General features: G+C 44.5%; 1 protein-coding gene across 2 annotated transcripts in view; it reads right to left on the reverse strand.

Annotated features, from left to right (window-relative positions):
• Positions 1-1,829: 1,829 nt before the first annotated feature.
• The window catches only part of EFHB (EF-hand domain family member B), a 116,229-nt gene continuing 96,621 nt past the window's right edge, over positions 1,830-21,437 (reverse strand). The window contains exons 9-13 of one of the 2 annotated variants that reach the window (XM_073676577.1): positions 10,921-11,075; positions 8,714-8,900; positions 4,821-4,979; positions 4,472-4,653; positions 1,830-2,577 (exon numbers count right to left, since the gene is read on the reverse strand). In XM_073676577.1, the coding sequence (XP_073532678.1) occupies positions 2,410-2,577; positions 4,472-4,653; positions 4,821-4,979; positions 8,714-8,900; positions 10,921-11,075 (851 nt within the window). In that variant the 3' untranslated portion in view covers positions 1,830-2,409. Of the gene's footprint in view, positions 2,578-4,471; positions 4,654-4,820; positions 4,995-8,713; positions 8,901-10,920; positions 11,076-21,437 lie in introns of both variants that reach the window. The other variant, XM_073676576.1, reaches the window with a different exon arrangement.

The following is a 21,437-nucleotide window of genomic DNA, read 5'->3' on the forward strand; positions in this document are numbered from 1 at the left end:
AAAACCGTCTTGTTAAGCTACTGGGACCTCCACGTCTCTTCCAAGGGGCATTAAAACCGTCTTGTTAAGCTACTGTGACCTCCACCACTTTTCCAAGGGACATTAAAACAGTCTTGTTAAGCTACTGCAACCTCCACTTCTCTTCCGAGGGGCATTAAAACCGTCTTGTTAAGCTACTGGGACCTCCACGTCACTTCCGAGGGGCATTAAAAGCGTCTTGTTAAACCACTCTGAACTCCACAGCTCTTCCAAGGAGCATTGAAATGTTGTTTTTAATTAACTCTAACCTCCACGACTCTTCCAACGGGCATTGCATTTCCTCCTAATTTTAGTCAGCTTTTGCTTTTCAATGCATAGGCGAACACTAAGGGAGACCCACTCCCCAATAATGGGTAGAAGGTTTTTAGTACGCTGTAATCCACGTCTGTTTCAAGGGGCATTGCAGTTCCTCATAATTTTTGGAAAGCCTTCCATTCACTGCTTAGGCCAACAGTGCACAGGAGACCCAGTTGCTATAAATGGAAAAAATGGTTTAGTTAAGGCCCTCTGACCTCCATGTCACTTCCAAGGGGCATTGGAGTGCCTCGAAATTTTTGGTAGGCATTGCACTCACTGTATGCCCTATAACTGTGTAGCCGAACCGCTCCTTTTGGTACAGAAACATATCCTACAAGACATGTGTGGTTGACTGGCCTGATATTGATGTGAATGGTCCCTGTTCCTCCTGCTCTTTCTCCTTTGCCACCACCTCATCCATCATTAATCACCTGAAGCTTTGTTTTAACGGGAGTCATAGAACTGGGAGAGTAGCAGGAAAACATCTAGCAATCCTCGGAGGAGGTAGGATATGTGCCAAAACGCTGACCACCTCAGGCCTAGCCGCTACTACATACATGCGCTTGCATTCCCAAAAAACAAAGCAGATGCTAACTTCTATCATCATCATCATGCTCCTCACCTAGGCACTCTCAACTCCCCTGATGGAGAAGCCAGGGCCCACCGGAGGAGTAGGGTTCTCTGGTGGGCTCGTCCAATGCTGCCCTAAAGCAGGCCAGGCTAAGAAAAGTGTGGGGGAAGGTGAAAGGAGAAATAGGGGCGGCTGGGGACCGAGCGTGGACACCCGGCCGCCGGGCGGCTGGGGACTGAGTATGGATACCTCGCTGCCGAAGCAGCCATGAGGTAGTGGCCAGCTTCGGCCTCCTCCAAACTAAAAGGCCCCATTTCAAGTGAAAGCTAGCAGTATGGTATTGCAGCCTGCGGGTGGGTGGGTGGTTGGCTGCATATTTGCGCTTGCATTGCAAGGAATGGGGGAGGTACAATTGAACACTGCCCTGGGACAAGGACTTGCACGGGGATAGTTGCAAGTCTGCATCTTCTGATGCGGCAAGGATCACTTCTAATGGGCACACTTTTAGGCAGTGACCTGGTAGTCAGAGATGCTTCCAGGGGTCTTCCCCATGCTGTTCCCATGTCTTTTCAGTACTGTATGTATGTGTCACACAGCACATGGCCAGATAAGGTTGTAAAATGTTAAAATGACATTGCCCAGTGAATGCATTTGTCACGGTTGAAAGCAATACAAAAGTGCAAAAACGCATGAAAAATCCTACTTGTGAACATAGCCCAAGGTGTGGAGGAGTATTTTTGTTTTTGGTTATTTATTTTACCTTATACACAAGTCTTTACCCTGGAAAGAAAGTTCCTTAACATATTTCACAGGAAAACCATTTCAGTTTCGTTTTTGAACGTTTTATTGTGAGCCCGTAAAAGTGGCTTAATACCTCTTACCACGTTGTTGACAGCAGTGACCTGGGGGTCAGAAAAGCTTCCAGGGGCAATCCCCATGCTGCCCCCATGTCTTTTGAGCACTGTCACTATCGTTTTGGGCACTTTTTGGGCTTTCTACAGACTGCCAGGGGTGCCGCCGCAAAAATGATCGGGTGTCCCATAGACTAACATTGGGCTTGTTGCTCGGGTCGAGCACCTGAGTATCACGGTGAGCTCGGCCCGAGCTTCGAGTACCCGAGCATTTTAGTGCTCGCTCAACACTACTCATGACCAATGGCCAATCAACTGTCAGCCGATATGTCATCATTCACACGTTAATAATAACCTTCATATATATGGCTTCTAGTTAGGTTTACACCCTTGGAGATATCACCTGTATGATTTCACTATGTCATTTCTTGAACGTCCAAAATGAATATTTCCAATAAGAGGTTTCAAAATACATTAATCATATAATGAAAGAATGCATGTTTCAATAGAATAATATAACAAACATTTACCCATACATATCACTTATTTTTCATAAGATTCATGTAGAATACTCTAACAGTACAAAATGTAAGTTCTGATTTTGCTCATCCAGGTATTTTGAGGTAATGACATGTTTAATAACATTTTGCTTCACGCAATTGAGTATAATTTGGTGTTTGATTGCAATTCATCTAAGACACTTCTCATTGTCTCAACTGAAACTTCTCCTTTTGGATGTATCTTTGCAGCCAATTTCCAGAGTTCCTGAAATATGTTATCTGGGATATTAACACCAATAATATGTAGAATCTGCGCCATCTGAAAAAGAGGAGAATGTTTTCACATTAAGTAAACATTTAAAGTTTATTGGAGCTTAATAATTCTCATGACAGCATGAAAAAAAATCTGTACTGGATTCATCACCAGGTCTATGGGACATCCCTTAGAGTACCCTCTCTACCTGATAGTACTATTGCCAAAATTAGCAGAAATCAGTTCAAGGTGTATCGGCAGGATGGACTGATAGTCTAATATGAGTGGAGCCTCTTGACACTTCCCCGACATATGATGTTTCTTGGATTTCCAATGGCCTGACCTTTGGTTCTTCCCCGGCAGCGGCTCTCTCTTAGACTACACAGAAATGCTTGTCCAAGCTAAGCATTTCCGTGTATGGGGGAGAGAGAAGAGAACGCTGTTGGCAGAATAAACATATCTAATGTGCATGGGGGCCTTTTGAACTGAATTAAGGATTTTTAACAAAGGCCAAATTGCAAAGTTGCTTGTTTTCACAAACACTTTGCAAGTTTACCCAATTCTAAAATTGAGACAACTTAAAGGACTTGTGTTAGAACCCTCCTTGTTTTTTCCATCTTGTGTTTTGCGGTCACGTGACCATCTGCCTTTATATTCCAGCTCCGCCCTTTTGGCTGTGCTAGACTTCAGTGTTTGACTATTTTGCTAGCCAGGTGCTTCGGTGCCTTTCTCTGTCAGTTCGCTTGGTCCATCTGAGACCTCTAGTACCTTTTTGTCAGTTTGTCTTTTTGTGTTCTGCAACAACTTCTCTGTTTAGGAGGTGTCCCATTTTTGTCCCAGTCCTTAGTTCTTTTAGGGACCCCTCCCCTTATGCTATAGGTCTTCGTTCAGACTAGCCGAGGACTAAGGCGGGTCTGTTCGCTAGGAACAGGCAGCCCGCTACATCGTAGGGATTCAGTTTAGTCTTACTGTAGGGACAGCTTTCCCCTATCTTTCCTTAGTTCATGTTGCAGATCATAACACTTGTCTCATAAAGACAATCTCTGCTTATGTACCCTATCAAAAAATATGAATGAACAGGTCGTACAATACCTAGTCCCTATCTAGGGACTTATTTTATGAGCAAGAATAACAAAGAAACTGTGTCATGGTAATTCCAGTTCTGACAGATCTCCATTCATGCATAACATGGCCAGTTATTCATCTGAGTGGCCTCCACATAATAATACTAATAACTTCAGCAGAATAATAAGCTGTTTGGCAGAAGTGCAAAAAGCTTGTCCCACAGTTGATTCCCCACCGCAGTTCCAAACTAAAAAAACTGTCTCTGATAAGACAACGTGTTCATGAAACTTTGTAAGTGCATTACATTACTTACCCTATCATTGTCAAGTTTTTGGCTCTACTAGGCAGCGAGTTGCAGAATATTTCTGTTGCCGATTTGTCTGCAAACTTGCAAATTCTCCACAATAAAATGCATGTGTTATATGGGTACTGTAAAGGGCGCAATTTGCCATAAACCGACAAAATTCTCAGTAAAACTGATATGTTGCGGATTATAAATTCTGTATCACACATAGAGGCGAACTGGGACTCGATGTTTTAGTGGAATCATGTATTATATTGTGAATTTCTGTAGACATTTGGTGCAGAATCCACACTGAAACCTGTATTTAAATATCCGCTTGAATGCAATTAGACACAGTAACCAGATTATCTACCGACAGAGACTATTGAGGTGGTGGCCAGCCGCCACATGTGTTCTCACCCTTAAAAGAGCATTAAAGGCATAATGGAGAGGGCAGCTTTTTTCCTAATCGGAGGTAGTTTTATTAGAAATCATGATGGTAAATGTTGATAATACTTTCCCTTGTGTGTATAAGGCCCATTGTGTACAGCAATACAAATGATAATCAGTGATCAGTGACAACAAAACTGCAGTACAACAAAAGTCTATTACCTCTTCTTTTGTCCGGGATTTAAAAATATCCCGTTCGTAGACCATGTGTTGGGTAAAGATGGAGGGACACAGCAAACCAAAAGCATTTGATTCATCCCCATAATTAGTTCTGTCACTGATCTTGCGAAATCTAGGAGGAGCAAGATCTGTTCGAATAGAAGGTACGCCATGGGTCTGAAAGCCTGAGTAAGAAAAAGTAAATACATTGTATAAGTAAAACAAGTCGACATCTTACAAGACTTTCGTACTGTTTTTTTTCATGTCTTCAAACCCAATAAATTGTCAATGATAACATTTTTGTGGCACCTTTTATTGTACCCTATGTGATAGTATATTAGACTGGACTTACAAGAAGAACTCGGTCCTCCAATGGTGGCATTGATCCTAGAAGATGAGGTTTGGTAGAATTCGGGAGTTTGGTTTCCCTTTGAAAGAGTTCTGAGTGTCTTCTCTGATGCCCCTTCCTCCAAAATTAAATCTTCACATTTAAGATGACCTTCAGGTGAGACTACAGAAGTGTCCTCTTTAAGTAATATAAAAAAATCAGTACAGTTATCTAAATGTTTAATGCTCACAATGCATATACCCACCATATGAATTGGTGATCACTTGTTTTCCCCTATAACAGGACAAACAATGTCCTGTGCACTCTCTAATGTCCCCATAGGCTATATGCCTACGATGCAGAAATGCTGTATATTTTTTACGTTTCTCCCTGGCAGGAAAAACGCATGCGGATTTTACATGCGTTTTTCCTGCCAGGTAGAAGCGTTTGTCAAGCGTTTTTGCATGCATTTCTGCATGCGGGTTATCAAGCGCTTTTCCAAGTGATTTTAGCATCACTTGGAAAAGTGCTTGACAACTTGTTCACACTATATAAATCCATTCAGCCGGCATGGATTTATATAGTGTGACCAAGTTAGTTAAAAAAAAAAAGAATAAGAATGGTAAAAAATATAAAAAAAAGATTATACTTACCTTCCGGTGTCCTCCCGGTGTTTTCTCCGCCGCATCCAGTCTCTTGCACTGCTCGCGGTGGTGTGAAGGACCTGCGGTGACATCATTCAGTCATGTGTCAGGTCATATGACTCAATGACGTCATGGCAGGTCCTTCGCGAGCAGTGCAAGAGACCGGACGGAGCTGACAAAACACCGGGAGGACATCGGAAGGTAAGTATAAACTTTATTTTTAATTTAAAATTTTTTTTACAGTTTCTATGGTACCCAGGTCTGGATGAGAGTCTTCTCTTCTCCAGGCCTGGGTACCATCCGCACATTGAACCGTGTGATATCCGCTTGTGCACATGTAGTGATGCGGATGTCACGCGGTCCAATGCAAGTCAATGGCGGTGATTACGCTGCGTGTCCGCAAAATTAATGGACATGCTGCGGTTTTTTGAGCGCAGCATAAATGCTGCGGAAAAATCTGCAGCATGGGCATTGACATTGCCGCTTGTCATTGGGGACCATGGGGGACGGATTACCAAGCGTTTACGCTGCGTAAATTCTGCAGCATAAACGCTTGGAAAATACTTAGTGGGCACGCAGCCTTACTGTGACTTTAGGCTGAGATTTGATGGGTCCTATTTGAACAGAATTATCTATTTATTTTTTTATCTAAGAAAATATCTAGTAAATCAACAAACCAAGAAGCTAAAATTACCAAAATTGTCTCCAATCCCATGATGGGATCTATAAATAATGAATTCTGTTCAAACCTAAAGTAAAACATATGGATATTTGCCACTCAAAAAAGTTACTGGGTTTAACAGAACACAGAACATACACTGTATAGCACATACAGATGAACCATTAAACCAAAGCAGAAAATGAGAAAAAAAAGTTAAATATTTATTGCAAAAAAAAAAATCATGGACACTTATTGAAATGAAGAGTCAAAACAAACGAAGGGTGGGTGGACTGCCATGGTATTAAAAAGTAATCGATGCTGTAAGAAGCAGGTATGTAACTCTACAGAAACCAACTACCACTTATGTTATTAAAGTCAAGCTATAAACATAGAGTAGGGTACAAAAAGGAAAAATAAATTAAAGCGTTTGTCCGGTACTTAACCCCTTTCCGACCTGGTCAGTAATAGTACGCACCAGGTCGGAAAGGCCGGTTCAGCGGGGGCTCCGGCGCTGAGCCCGCACTGAATGGGGCACATGTCAGCTGATTATTACAGCAGACATGAGCCCACAACAGCTGCGGGTGGAATCGCAATCCACCAGCGGCTGTTAATTAGTTAAATGCCGCTGTCAATCTCTGACAGCGGCATTTAACTCGCGCTTCCAGGAAGCGTGTCCTAGGCCTCGCCCATCGGTGACCCCGTCACGTGATCACGTGTCACCAATGGGTGGACATGATAACCCAGGGTCTGCAGCAGCATGTCTCAATTGCTATGAGCGCCACCCAGTGGTCAGCGCTCATAGCAAGTGAGCATTTCTCCTGCATACAGGAGATCTGCTCATCGTCCTGTATGAAGTAGAAGCAATCAGACAACTGCTGCTTCTAGTCTCCTATGGAGACTATTGAAGCAAGCAGTAAGTGTAAAAAAATCTTTTTAAAAATATTAAAAAAATGAAAAAATATATAAAAGTGTAAATCACCCCCCTTTCGCCACATTCAAAATAAAATAATTTTAAATAAACCCCACATACACATATTTGGTATCGCCACATTCAGAATCGCCCGATCTATCAATATAAAAAAAGAATTAAGCCAATCGGTAAACGGCGTAATGAGAAAAAAATTCTAAACGCCAAAATTACGTTTTTTGGTCGCCGCAACATTGCAATAACGGGCGATCAAAACATCGGATCTACCCCAAAATAGTATCAATAAAAAATAAGCCCTCACCCGGCCCCAGATCCCTAAAAATGGAGACGCTATGGGTCTCGGAAAATGGCGCCATTTTTATTTTTTTTTTAAGCAAACTTTGGATTTTTTTTTCACCACTTAAATAAAAAAGAACCTATACATGTTTGGTGTCTACGAACTCAGAATGACCTGGAGAATAATAATGGCAGGCCAGTTTTAGAAATCAGTGAACGTGGTAAAAAAAGGACCCAAAAAACAACTGTGAAATTGCATTTTTTTTGCAATTTCACCTCACTTGGAACTTTTTTCCCGTTTTCCAGCACACGATATGGTAAAACCAGTGATGTCGTTCAAAAGTACAACTCGTCCTGCAAAAAATAAGCCCTCACATGGCCATATTGACTCAAAAATAAAAACGCTATGGCTCTGGGAAGAAGGGGAGCAAAAAATGAAAACGCAAAAACAGAAAAACCCAAGGTCGTTAAGGAGTTAAAAACTGATGACCTATCCATAGGATAGGTAATCAATATGAGATTGGTGTGGGTCCAACAACCAACACCCTTTATATATAAGCAATGTATAGGACTTAATATAGGAGCTGCGTATTGCACTTTATCTCCCTTTTGTTTGGATGCCAGGTCTCGGACCCCCACCAATTTCATACTGATGACCCAACTTTAATTGTTAAGTCTGAGACAACCCTTTTAGATTAGAATGTGCAAGTGTAAAGTTTGTACTTAGTACTTGCTTAAAGGGATTTTCTGAGAACAAGGATTTATTACCTATCCACAGGATAGGAGATACATTTTAGATCTGCAGGCTCTGACTGATGAGACCCCGACAAAGCACTTTTGCCTCTTGTCTAAATAGAGCAACAGTGCACAAGCTGAACGCTGCTCATTTCATTCTCTATGGGACTGCCGGAGGTAGCGAAGTGCTGTACTCGCGCATAGAGATGTAGCTGCTACCAACATGACAGCAGCCACACTGTAAGTATATAGCACTTGTATGTTTGCCACAATCACAACTCAGTGTCACTGCTCCAGCACAACCATCTTTCTTACGTTATTTGTATTGACTAGAGTTGAGCAAAAATATTAGCAGGACTTTGGTCCAGATGGCTGCGAACCTCCTACTACCTGCAGCATCCCTCTTCTGCTTAGTAGGCTCCTGCGACATCACGTGTACATCCCGCTGTAACTTAAGGACATTGGGGAGTCAACTGATAAAAGGTGTTAGGGATGTTGCAGGTAGTAGAAAGTTTGCAATGCTCTAGTTTGGCAGCCATGGATTACCGACAAGGTCGCTTGACCAGGGTCCTGCAAATCTTTTTGCTAGACTCATTCACACCTAAGTTGATCAAGTCTTGATCACATCATCATCAACATGTGAACAGATAAATATTGAGGTTATTACTCTCACCTTGTTTTCCAATTGACATTTTACCTTTCCAGTTCAGAAAGTTGGCAAACTCTACGAAGTTAATCAAACCATCTTTGTCTACATCACAGTATTCTATTAAGGAGTCCAAGAGAACAGGGTCCAAATCAAGGCCAAATTGGTCACAAGTCTTTTTTAAATCTTCTTTATCAATTTTTCCATCACAGTTCTATGGAAAAAAAAATAAAATGAAATAGGAATAAAAAATCTGCTTAGAATTTTTGGTTACACTGCTTAGTAAAAAGTAGCATCTAAAAACTGTAGCAGAGGATTAGTTTGTAAGAGTTAGATGTAAAGGCGCATTGGGTTTATAAGGCCTATTGATGAATTGTCAGTGAGCAACTGGAGTAGGAAATGGCATGGCCTAAAGAAGAGCTCTCACCTCTCCTAATTTAGTAAATATCTGTATTCTTTATGAAATAACAATGTGGCTACATTTTATTAGACTGAACTTTGCCGTTCCTTTTTAATTTCTCCTAGAAATCCCCACACAGTCTGACATCGTCCAATCAGTGCTGATAGTCTCAGACTTTGCAGAGAAGTGCCCTATAGACAAGGGCATTACTAACACCCAGCTTATACATACATTTTCAGGAAGAATAACATAGGAAAGGCACGATGCAAAGTTGTAAGATAAGATGAGCCAGCATTGTCATTTTATGTGATATTTAATTCTTTACTAAAAAAACGACATTTAAAGAGAACCTTACTGACATCTGTTGTGCATGCACGGCGCACATCAGTAGTGGATGTATGGTATGGAGAGGGCTCAAGAGGTGAGCCCGACCATACTTGGCAGGTGATGGCTTTGTGTTGCAACCATGATCTGTCTCTAACAAAAGCGGGTGTCACAAAGTGCCACTTGTGATTGTTAACTGGCTAAATGCCACTATCAAACGCTGACAGCAAAACTAACAGTGCGCCGGAATGGGGGCCCGTCATTCTATTGGTGAGCCTGTGATGTGATCGCAGGGAAAAGATGAGTTGCTATAACAGCCCCATTCTTGTCATTACGGAGCTCCCTTGAAAACTAGCCTCTGGTCGGACTTCAAAGGAGACCATGATTTTTATTATATGTAGCAATATTATGGTATTGCTGTATATAGAACAAGCGATCAGTTGATCGCAGGTTCTAGTCCCCTAAGGGGACTAATAAATACAGTGAAAAGTTTAAAAAAATGTTTAAAGAAAATATGAAAAAAATAATCATAAAAGCTTAAATTACCCCCTTTTTCCTCAGTCTGATCTATAAAATAGAAAAATAATTAACTCGATTGGTAAACATTATAGACAGAAAAAAATTGAAACCGCCAAAATTAAAGAAATTTTATGCTGTGACAAGCGATCCAAATGTCATATCTGTTCCAAAATGGTATCAATAAAAACGTTGTCTCACCTTGTAAAAAATAAGCTCTCACTTGGCTCTATCGACAGAAAAATTTAAACATTGCGGGTCTCGGAAAATGGCGACATAACCAAAAAAAAAAAAGTTTTTCTAAAACTTCTGGGGTTTTTTACCACTAAAATAAAAAAAACTGGACATATTTGGTATGGCCATAATTGTATTGATGAGGAGAATCATCTTATGAGGTAATTTTTACCACAAAATGTACGGCATAAAAACAATTCCTAAAACACAATGTCAGAATTGCGTACCTGTGGTCTATCTTTAGGATAGGCCATCAGTGTCTGATCACACCACCAATCAGCTGTTCCCGGTGTCAGCAGTGGAGGTAAGTCTCAGTTGCGGACGTGCACAGCTCCGTCGACAGTATAGTGGCCGGGTACTGCACATCCACCCCAAATTGATTTGAATACAGTCGACGGAGCTTTGCTTTGTATCAAAGCAAGTGAGCAGTTCCAACCACTGCCGACACCGGGAACAGCTGATCTGCAGGAGTGTCGCACCGCTGCCGATCAGACATTGATGACCTATCCTAAGGATAGGCCATCAATGTTAAAGTCCCAGACAACAACTTTAATGGCTGATGCTGTAAAAAAAAACTGTTTGCATATGGACTGCACACAAATGACAAGTGAGAAAAAAATCGTACCACTTTTCCGGATGTGAACCCATCTTTATCACTCTCTTCTATCATCTAATACTGTTGGCAATATAGAATTCTAATCCTATACATACATTATGTCATAACACATGAAATATTATTGCTTTGCAATAAGCAGCCAACCTTGTCGTAATGTCTAAAAGCGTCCAATAACGAGGTAAAACTATGATGGTTTGCTTTCTTTAAGTGTTGCTGAACAGCTGCCAATACAGCCCTTTGTTTTTCTTTACCCCGTAGAAAATCTTTGGGGGTTCGGTAGTGAAGAAGATCTCCAACTCCTAAAAGAAAAGAAGAAAGACAATTTTAGGCCGCCTTCATATATACGTGTCTCCGGTACGTGTAGCATCCGTTTTTACATATACTGGAGACAATAATCCACACCTACCAATTAAATCTAATGGTAATGTTCACATTGTGACAGAGTCACTGGTATGATTTATGAGGGAAGGTATGTGTCGCACATGTTGCTAGCCTGTATGAACTTAAACCAATGGACTTATGCCAGCATGTTATATGATGGTGGGTTAACTCACTTAAAGGGTGTGGTTTTAGGGGAATGAGATAGAGATGGGAGGGACATCATTCCCCATACCTCCACCCCAGGGTGTGGCTGAGCAATGCTTAAATGTTCGGTCCTGTTTTTTTTTTCTCTGTGTGTTGTGTTTGGAGAGGCAAGGTCTCCAGACTGGACAGCCATAGCTCAGGAGGGAGCTGAAAGCTGGACATAACCTGTTCGGGCGAACCGCACACACATATATGGACTGTGCTCCAATTTATCTTTTGTTTTGTTGTTTTGCCAAGTAAGGCTGTGTTTATTTTGCTGGAGTGCAGAGGTTTATGCTGTTAATAAAGCCTGCAAAGAAAACCCAGGTTCCTGAGTCTACTTCTGGAAGTGGCCGAGCGAGTCATTTTACCACAGTTGGTGTGAGAGTGCTGGCAAGATTCCAGGAACACGTGTACCTGCCACAGAGACCGGTGGATGTCCTGGGTAAAGGCCACCAGCCAATCAGAGAAATCCGACAGCATGGAGGACCTGCTTAAACAAGTTGCAGGCACAGCAGCTGCAACAAATGCAGCACCAGCAGCAGCTACAGCAACTGCAGGCACAGCAGGCGCAGTACCAGCAGCAGCACCTACAGAGCCAGAAGAGCATGCAGCAGCAGCACCAGGAGACGACCAAATTGTTGCTGCAACAGATCTACAGTAGTTGCAGTAGAAGGCACATCAGCAGCACCAGCAGGAGAAGCAGCAGCAGATTCAGCTTCTGGCGGACGCCATCCAGGGCAGGGCAGCCTTGTCGGGTGAACCCCAAAAGGCATATTACGACTTGGCACTGCAGGATGCCAAGGAATACGCCAAGCTAAAGAAAGAGATCTTAGCACGCCTGGGAGTGAATATGGCGGTGAGAGCCCAACGAGTCCACTACTGGGCGTATGCCAGTGACAAACCCTCTCGCTCGCAGATGTTTGACCTACTGCATCTCGTTCAGAAGTGGTTGCAGCCAGAGTCCTCGACTCCAGCCCAGATGGTCGAGCGGGTGGTGATAGATTCTTGCACTCCCTTCCCAAGTCGGTACAGACTCGGGTTGCCCAGGGCGATCCCCAGAACGCAGATGACTTCATCGGCCTGGTAGAGAGGTATCAGGTGGTGGAGAAATCCCTTGGGAAACTGGATATAGCCACTTCTCCGTACTGGGATACCCAAAAGGGGGTTGGTTCACCACAGAAGGGGTCTAGAGCCACCAATGGGGGGCGTCCCACTCCCACTGAAGGTGCCACAAGGACTGTTAAAGATATAGTCTGTTGGCGGTGTCACAACCCTGGACAAGTTGCCGACCTCTGTCATATGTCCTCTGAACCCATGGACTGTAGCCTAGGAAGACGGGGTTCCTATTATGCTTATCCAGCCTGCAGTGCGGACTGTTGACCCGGCGAGAGGCCGCAGGCATGTGCCGTATCCATTTATGGAGTAAAGGTGCTTGGACTGTTGGACTCTAGGAGTCTGGTGACCTTAATCAGAGCTACCATTCCCCGCCAGTTGATCCCTTTCAAAACTGTGGGCGTTCGGTGCATCCATGGCGATGCCAAGGACTATCCTGTAGCCACAGTGACAGTGGGAACAGACTGTGGTGCCCAGTCCCACGAGGTCGGGGTAGTTAAGGACCTGATACATCCCGTCATACTGGGCCGTGATTTTTCTTTATTTTGGGACTTGTGGCAGAAGGGAACCGGACTAAGTAGCATGAGGAAAAGCCAGCTCCCTGGAGAAGAACCCCCGACGAAGTCTCAAGTGGATAAGTTCCCACTGTGCGTCCTTGCCAGCAATGAGGGTGAGACGAGGACCGAGGAGGCCGACCTCCCTGAGTTAGATGTGTCTGGAGAAAACTTTGGGACTGCTCAAGTTCGGGACCTGACCTTAAAGGGGGCGTTTGACCAGGTTACTGTATGTAATGGGGTTGCCCAAGAGCCGGGGGCCGATACCAGGTTCCCCCACTTTGCAGTTCAGGGGGAGGTGCTAAATCGGGTGGGCTACACTGAGGGGCGGTGAGACAGTGGAACAGCTGTTAGTGCAGGGATCATACCGACGGAGGGTACTGGATATGGCACACTCACATATTCTGGGGGGACACCTAGGTGTGGAAAAAAACTCAGGAGAGAATAGTGAGGAGGTTTTATTGGCCAGGATGTTATCGGGAGATCTTAAACTATTGTAGGTCCTGCCCCACCTTTCAGATAACGGTGCCCACCTCCCACTTCCGTAGCGCCTTAGTTCCACTACCTGTGATAGAAGTTCCCTTTGAGAGGATTGCCATGGACCTTGTGGGCCCCTTAGTTAAATCGGCCCGGGGTCACCAATATATCTTGGTCATCACGGACTACACCGCGTGCAGAATTATTAGGCAAATGCGTATTTTGATCACTTTGATACTTTTTATACATGCTGTCCTACTCCAAGCTGCATAGGCTTGAGAGCCAACTACTAATTAAGTAAATCTGGTGATGTACATCTCTGTAATGAGGAGGGGTGTTGACTAATGACATCAACACCCTATATAAGGTGTGGTTAATTATTAGGCAACTTCCTTTCCTTTGGCAAAATGGGTAAGAAGAGAGATTTGACGGGCTCTGAAAAGTCCAAAATTGTGAGATGTCTTGCAGAGGGATGCAGCAGTCTTGAAATTTCCAAACTTTTGAAGTGTGATCACCGAACAATCAAGCGTTTCATGGCAAATAGCCAACAGGGTCGCAAGAAGCGTGTTGGCCAAAAAAGGTGCAAAATAACTGCCCATGAATTGAGGAAAATCAAGCATGAAGCTGCCAAGATGCCATTCGCCACCAGTTTTGCCATATTTCAGAGCTGCAAAGTTACTGGAGTATCAAAAAGCACAAGGTGTGTGATACTCAGGGACATGGCCAAGGTAAGGAAGGCTGAAAAACGACCACCTTTGAACAAGAAACATAAGATAAAAAGTCAAGAATGGGTCAAGAAATATCTTAAGACTGATTTTTCAAAGGTTTTATGGACTGATGAAATGACCGTGACTCTTGATGGGCCAGATGGATGGGCCAGAGGCTGGATCAATAAAGGGCAGAGAGCTCCACTCTGACTCAGACGTCAGCAAGATGGAGGTGGGGTACTGGTATGGCCTGGTATCATCATAGATGAACTTGTGGGACCTTTTCGGGTTGAGTGAAGCTCAACTCCCAGACCTACTGCCAGTTTCTGGAAGACAACTTCTTCAAGCAGTGGTACAGGAAGAAGTCGGTATCGTTCAAGAAAAACATGATTTTCATGCAGGACAATGCTCCATCACATGCATCCAACTACTCCACAGCGTGGCTGGCCAGTAAAGGTCTAAAAGAAGAAAAAATAATGACATGGTCCCTTGTTCACCTGATCTGAACCCCATAGAGAACCTGTGGTCCATCATAAAATGTGAGATCTACATGGAGGAAAAACAGTACACCTCTCGGAACAGTGTCTGGGAGGCTGTGGTGACTGCTGCACGCAATGTTGATCAAAAACAGATCAAGCAACTGACAGAATCTATGGATGGAAGGCTGTTGAGCGTCATCATAAAGAAAGGTGGCTATACTGATCACTAATTTTTTGGGTTTTTGTTTTTGCATGTCAGAAATGTTTATTTCTAAATTTTGTGCACTGATATTGATTTACCTGGTGAAAATAAACAAGTGAGATGGGATTATATTTAGTTTTTATTAAGTTGCCTAATAATTCTGCACAGTAATAATTACCTGCACAAACAGATATTCTCCTAAGATAGCCAAATCTAAAAAAAAAACACTCCAACTTCCAAAAATATTAAGCTTGGATATTTATGAGTCTTTTCGGTTGATTGAGAACATAGTTGTTGATCAATAATAAAAATAATCCTCTAAAATACAACTTGCCTAATAATTCTGCACACAGTGTATGCGACCCGGTACCCCGAAGCGGTACCCTTAAGGAACTCGTCCAGTAGGAGCATAGCTCAGGAACTTGTCCACATCTTTGCCAGGACCGGCCTGCCAAAGGAAATCCTGATGGACCAAGGAACCCCATTCATGAGCAAGGTGATGAAGGAGCTGTGTAAAGTGCTTCAAATTACCCAGCTGCGAACCTCCGTTTACCATCCACAGACTGATGGCTTGGTGGAGGGCTTTAATAAGATTCTGAAGGCAATGCTCAAAAAGATCGTCGAGAAGGATGGTCAAGACTGGGACTACCTGCTCCCATTTCTACTGTTTTCCGTCCGGGAGTTTCCCCAAGCCTCCACTAGCTTCTCTGTTTGAGCTTCTATATAGCCAGCATCCAAGGGGTTCCCTAGATATTGCCAAGGAAACCTGGGAGGCCGAGGTCACCCCCCACCGGAACATCATCGAACATGTCACCCAGTTACAGGAGTGAATGGCGAAAGTGATGCCTATCGTGAAGGAACATCTCCGGACGCAGGAAGCCCAGGCGAGGGTGTATAACCAGTCGGCAAGGCTGAGACAGTTCCAGCGTGGCGATCGCGTTCTGGCTCTCATTCCCACTGTCGAAAGTAAATTCTTGGCCAAGTGGCAAGGCCCGTATGAGGTGGTGGAGAAACTCAGTGAAGTGAACTACCGAGTCCACCAGCCTGGCCGAAGAAAGCCGCACCAAGTATACCATGTGAACTTGCTCAAACCGTAGCGGGACCAGGAACCGGTGGAAACTTCTTGCCTGGGAGCCGCTCCTGAAGGCAAAGTGGAAGACGTCACTATAGCAGAGACTCTATCGCCGGCCCAGGAGCAACAATGTTGAGAACTACTACAGCGAAATCGGGAGTTGTTCTCAGAGTTGCCGGAGCATACTCAGGTGGTAGAGCATGACGTACTTACAGAGCCACATGTAAGAGTGAATCTGAAGCCGTACCGGATTCCGGAAGCACGCCGAAAGGTGATCTCTGACGACGTAAAGAGGATGCTAGACCTCGGGGTAATAGAGGAGTCAAAGAGTGGGTGGTCGAGCCCAATCGTCCTCGTGCCAAAACCAGTAATGGTTACCGTCGGCTGAATTAGGTATCCAAGTGTGACGCGTACCCGATGCCCCACGTCGACGAACTCATCGAGAGGCTTGGACCGGCGAGGTACATCACAACTCTTGACCTGACGAAGGGCTACTGGCAGATCCCCATGTCCCAGACAGCCAAGGAGAAAATGGCTTTCTCGACACCTGATGGGTGCTTTCAATATACTCTGATGCCGTTCGGACTACAGGGGGCCCCAGCCACCTTCCAGAGGGCTATGAATCTGATCCTAGCCCCACATAAGAAGCATGCCGCAGCCTATGTTGACGACATTGTAGTCTTTAGCCCAGACTGGGCTAGTCATCTACCTAAGCTACAGGCTGTTCTGGATGCTCTAAGGAAGGTGGGATTTACTATAAATCCGAAAAAATGTGCCGTCGGAAAAGAGGAGGCCAAATACTTGGGCTATGTCATCGGGAGAGGTGAAATAAAGCTGCAAGTTAATAAAGTGGAGGCAATCCAGACCTGGCCGAAACCGCTCACCAAGAAGCAAGAGGGAGTGTTTCTGGGAATGGTGGGATATTAACGGCGGTTTATCCCAAATTTTGCAATGATGGCCGCGCCACTGACGGATCTTATAAAAGGCACCAGATCAACCATGGTGAAGTGGATGGAGGAAACAAGGACTGCATTTCAACTGTTGAAGTCAGCACTGTGTAAACAGCCGGTCCTGGTCACACCAGACTTCAAGAAAGTTTGTGGTCCAGACAGACACTTCAGAGGTTGGTCTAAGAGCCGTATTCTCTCAAGAGATAAATGGGGAAGAGCATCCCATTCTATATCTGAGCCGGAAGCTTTCGTCCTGTGAGAAAAACTACGCAATAGTAGAAAAAGAGTGTTTAGCCATAAAGTGGGCCGTAGATACACTAAGATACTACCTGCTAGGCCGGAAGTTTAAGTTAGTGTCAGACCATGCCCCGTTAAGATGGTTGAGGGAAAAGAGGGGTAAAAATGCCAGGGTAACTAGATGGTTCCTAGCTCTTCAGGACTTCAACTTTCATGTAGAGCATAGGCCTGGAAAGTTACAAGGGAACACTGATGCCCTTTCTAGAATTCCCTGTCTGGTATCGGAAGGTGCCCAAACCCCCGGCTTTGGGCAGAAAGGGGGAATATGTGACAGAGTCACTGGTATGATTTATGAGGGGAGGTATGTGTCGCACAGGTAGCTAGCCTGTGTGAACTGAAACCAATGGACTTTCTGCCAGCATGTTATATGCTGGTGGGTTAACTCACTTAAAGTGGGTGGTTTTAGGGTAATGACATAGAGATGGGAGGGACGTAATCCCCATACCTTCACCTCCGGGTGTGGCTGAGCAAGGCTTAAATGTTAGTCCTGGGTTTTTTTCTGTGTGTTGTGTTTGGAGAGGCAAGGTCTCCAGACTGGACAGCCATAGCTCAGAAGGGAGCTGAAGGCTGGACATAACCTGTGTGGGCGAACCGCACACACATATATGGACAGTGCTACAGTTTATCTTTTGTTTTGTTGTTTTGCCAAGTAAGGCTGTGTTTATTTTGCTGAAGTGCAGAGCTTTATGCTGTTAATAAAGCCTGCAAAGAAAACCCAGATTCCTGAGTCTACTTCCGGAAGTGGCCGAGCGAGTCGTCTTACCACAACATGTACATGTTTGTTTTTTTCCGGCAGTACAGATGACAAGGGCCAATACAAGTCAATGGGTCCGGGTAAACATGTATAGTTACGGATGACATCCGTGTGACTTCAGTGTGCCAGCCATGTGATACGTACTGGAATAAAATGCATTCAAGACATTCCAGTTTATTGTGTGTTAAGGAATGTGCCAAGATAATAGATATCTATAATATAACCAGGGATGTGTCCTTCTGTCTGCACCCTCTGTAGACTGCGCAAGCGCACTGCGCCTGCGCAATGTGGCCGGAGACAGAAGGATACATCCAGACCGGGAGGAGGAGTGTGGCGCCGGAGATCGAGGTATGCGTAGGCGCTGACCGCATATTGCGATGCCCGGCACCATGAGGACATACCATGATCTTCGGAGAGGCCAGAGGAAGAGAGTGGCACTGGAGTCAGCACCTGCGCATAGCCCGATCTCCGGCACCATTTTATTAAGGAAAAATTTGCGCAGTGTCTTCAACAAACTGGCACCTGATAGCGAGGTATGTGCATGGGCTGATGCTGGCCCCATTTTGTTGAAGACGCTGAAAATTTGTCTTTAATAAAATGGCGCCGGAGATTAAACCATGCCGAGGCACTGACTCCGGCGCCACACTCCTCCTCCGGCTGTCCAGAGATCACAGTGTCTTCAAGAAAATGGAGATGGATAGCGCGGTATGCGCACGCGCTGATTCCGGCACCATTTTATTTAAATAACGCAGGCGACGCGCTGCAGGGAAGCGGGGAAAAGGTGAGTAGAAGTGTTTGGCCTTTTTTTTGTAGAGCTGTATGGAACAGCATAGCAGGCAGGATGGGGAGCATATAAAAAAGATGGGGAGCATATACCAGGTTGGGGACCAGGATGGGGGAGCATATACCAGGAAGGGGGAGCATATACGAGGATGAGGGAGTATATACCAGGATGGGGAAGCATAAACCAGGAAGGGGGAGCATATACCAGGATGGGAAACCAGGATGGGGGAGCATATACCAGGATAGGGCAGCGTGCACCAGGATAGGGGAGCGTACACCAGGATAGGGGGACCAGGATGGGGGAGCATATACCAGGATGGGATAGCATATAATAGGATGGGGACCAGGATGGGGGAGCATATAGCAGGATGGGGAGCATATAATAGGATGGGAGAGCATATACAAGATTAGGGGAGAATATACCAGGATGGGGAAGCGTATAATAGGATGGGGAAGCATAAACCAGGATGGGGAAGCATAAACCAGGATGGGGAAGCATAAACCAGGAAGGGGGAGCATATACCAGGAAGGGGGACCAGGATAGGGGAGCATATATCAGAATGGGGGAGCATATTACAGGATGGGGGAGCATATTCCAGGATGGGGGACCAGGATGGGGAAGCATATACCAGGATGGGGGACCAGGATGGGGGAGCATAATCTAGGATGGGGGACCAGGATGGAGGAGCACATTCCAGGATGGGGGACCAGGATGGGAGAGCATATTCCAGGATGGGGGACCATGATGGGGGAGCATATTCCAGGATGTGGGAGCATATTCCACGATGGGGGAGCATATACCAGGATGGGGAAGCATATACCAGGATGGGGGACCAGGATGGGGGACCAGGATGGTGGAGCATATACCCCATTACTTCAATAAAATGGCCCTGGAGTCAGCGTGTGCGCATACCACTCTATCGGGCTCCATTTTATTGAGGATACTGTATATGCGAATTCGCAGACACAGTGTCTTAGAAAAAAATGGTGCTGGAAAAATAGTAATAAAAATGCTTGCCACCCGGGCATAGAACGGGTTCAATAGATAGTATACCTACATAGATACATAGATAGATAATCAAGAGATAAATAGATATCAGTCAGATATATAATTTGTGCCTTGCATATGTAGCTTATTGTACATGTTTAACCTAATAAATAAATAAATGGGGAAAAAATGTGGGTTCCCCACCTATTTTTGATAACCAGCAAAGGTAAAGCAGACATCTGTGATATTATCAGGCTGGGAAGGTACATGGTTATTGGGCCCTTCCCAGACTAAAAATATCAGCCCGCAGCAACCCCAGAAGTGACGCATCACATTAGATGCTCCAATTCTGGTGCTTCGCCTTGGCTCTTCCCGATGCCTTGGTGCGGTGGCAATTGGGGTAATGGTGCTTGGGGTTGATGTCAGCTGTGAAGTGTCCAAAAATACAGCTGACATCAAGACCTGGTGTTAGTAATGGAGAGGTGTCTATCAGACACCCCCATTACTAACCCAGTAATAAAAAAGAAACACACACAAAAACATACTTTACTGAAATAAACACTCCCCTACACTTTTCCTGGTTCACCACTTTATTAAAAAAGAAAAAAAATCCCACACAGGTTCGACATAGTACAGTGAATCCGATGTAGTACAGCGAATCTGTCAAAGTCCCGCGAATTCGCTGTACAAAGCCTATGCACCCTCGTTTTGAAGCTCTATAGGCTTTGCAAACATCCACTTCCGGGTCACGCTGCATTCTGCGTGACCCAGCGACTGTGAAGAGCGGTAACATTATCGACATCACCGCTCTTCAGAGTCACCGTGTCTCATTTCATTTATTTATTTATTAGGTTAATACATATACAATAAGCTACACATGCAAAGTACGAATTATATATCTGCCAGATATCTATCTATTATCTATCTATGTATTTATCTATTATCTTTGCACATCTTTAACCGCTTCCAGACCGCCCACTGTACATAAACGTTGGCGCTGCGTGGTCTATGTGCAGCGCCGACGTTTATGAACGGTCAGTGGTCCCGCAGCTCTCAGGACCCCCAGGGTCCTGCAAGTACTGCGGGTGCGGTGAAGAGCGACAGCTCTGACAGGGGACATCATCGGGACCTGATTGGATCAGGTCCCAATGATGTTAACCCTTTGCCATGTTCTATATGCCGCGATCTATAGTGATCGTGGCACTTAGAAGATAGTGAGAGGCGAGGGGGTCGTCCACTTACCTCTCCGACGGCACCCTGATGTCTTACAGGACCTGCCGTTGTCATGGCAGCCGGAGGTCACATGACCGCCTCCGGACCTGCCATATATGGTGTCCTGCTAGGCTCAGCCTGCAGCTGAAGTCTAGCAGGAGACAGACAGCGTGAAACTGTCAGCAGAGCTCTCAAGCAATGCAATACATGTCTATTGCATTGCATGAGAACAGTGATTCGAAAAATAAAAATTAATGTCCCATACAGGACTAAGTAAAAATTTTAAAAAAAGGCAAAAAAATGTTTCAAACTGTTAAAAAAAAAATCACAAAATAAATAAAAATAAATAAAATATTAAACCAATAAATCCGTATATTTATGCAAAAACAAAAAAAGTACACATATTTGGTATCGCCACGTCCGAAACAACCCAATCTATAAAACTGTCACACTAATTAACTCCTTCTGTGCACACCGTAATAAAAATAAATAAAAAACGGAGCAAT

Source organism: Phyllobates terribilis, unplaced genomic scaffold, assembly GCF_046119375.1.
Source record: "Phyllobates terribilis strain yellow unplaced genomic scaffold, ASM4611937v1 Scaffold_4__5_contigs__length_816908805, whole genome shotgun sequence".
Taxonomy (NCBI): Eukaryota; Metazoa; Chordata; class Amphibia; order Anura; family Dendrobatidae; genus Phyllobates; species Phyllobates terribilis.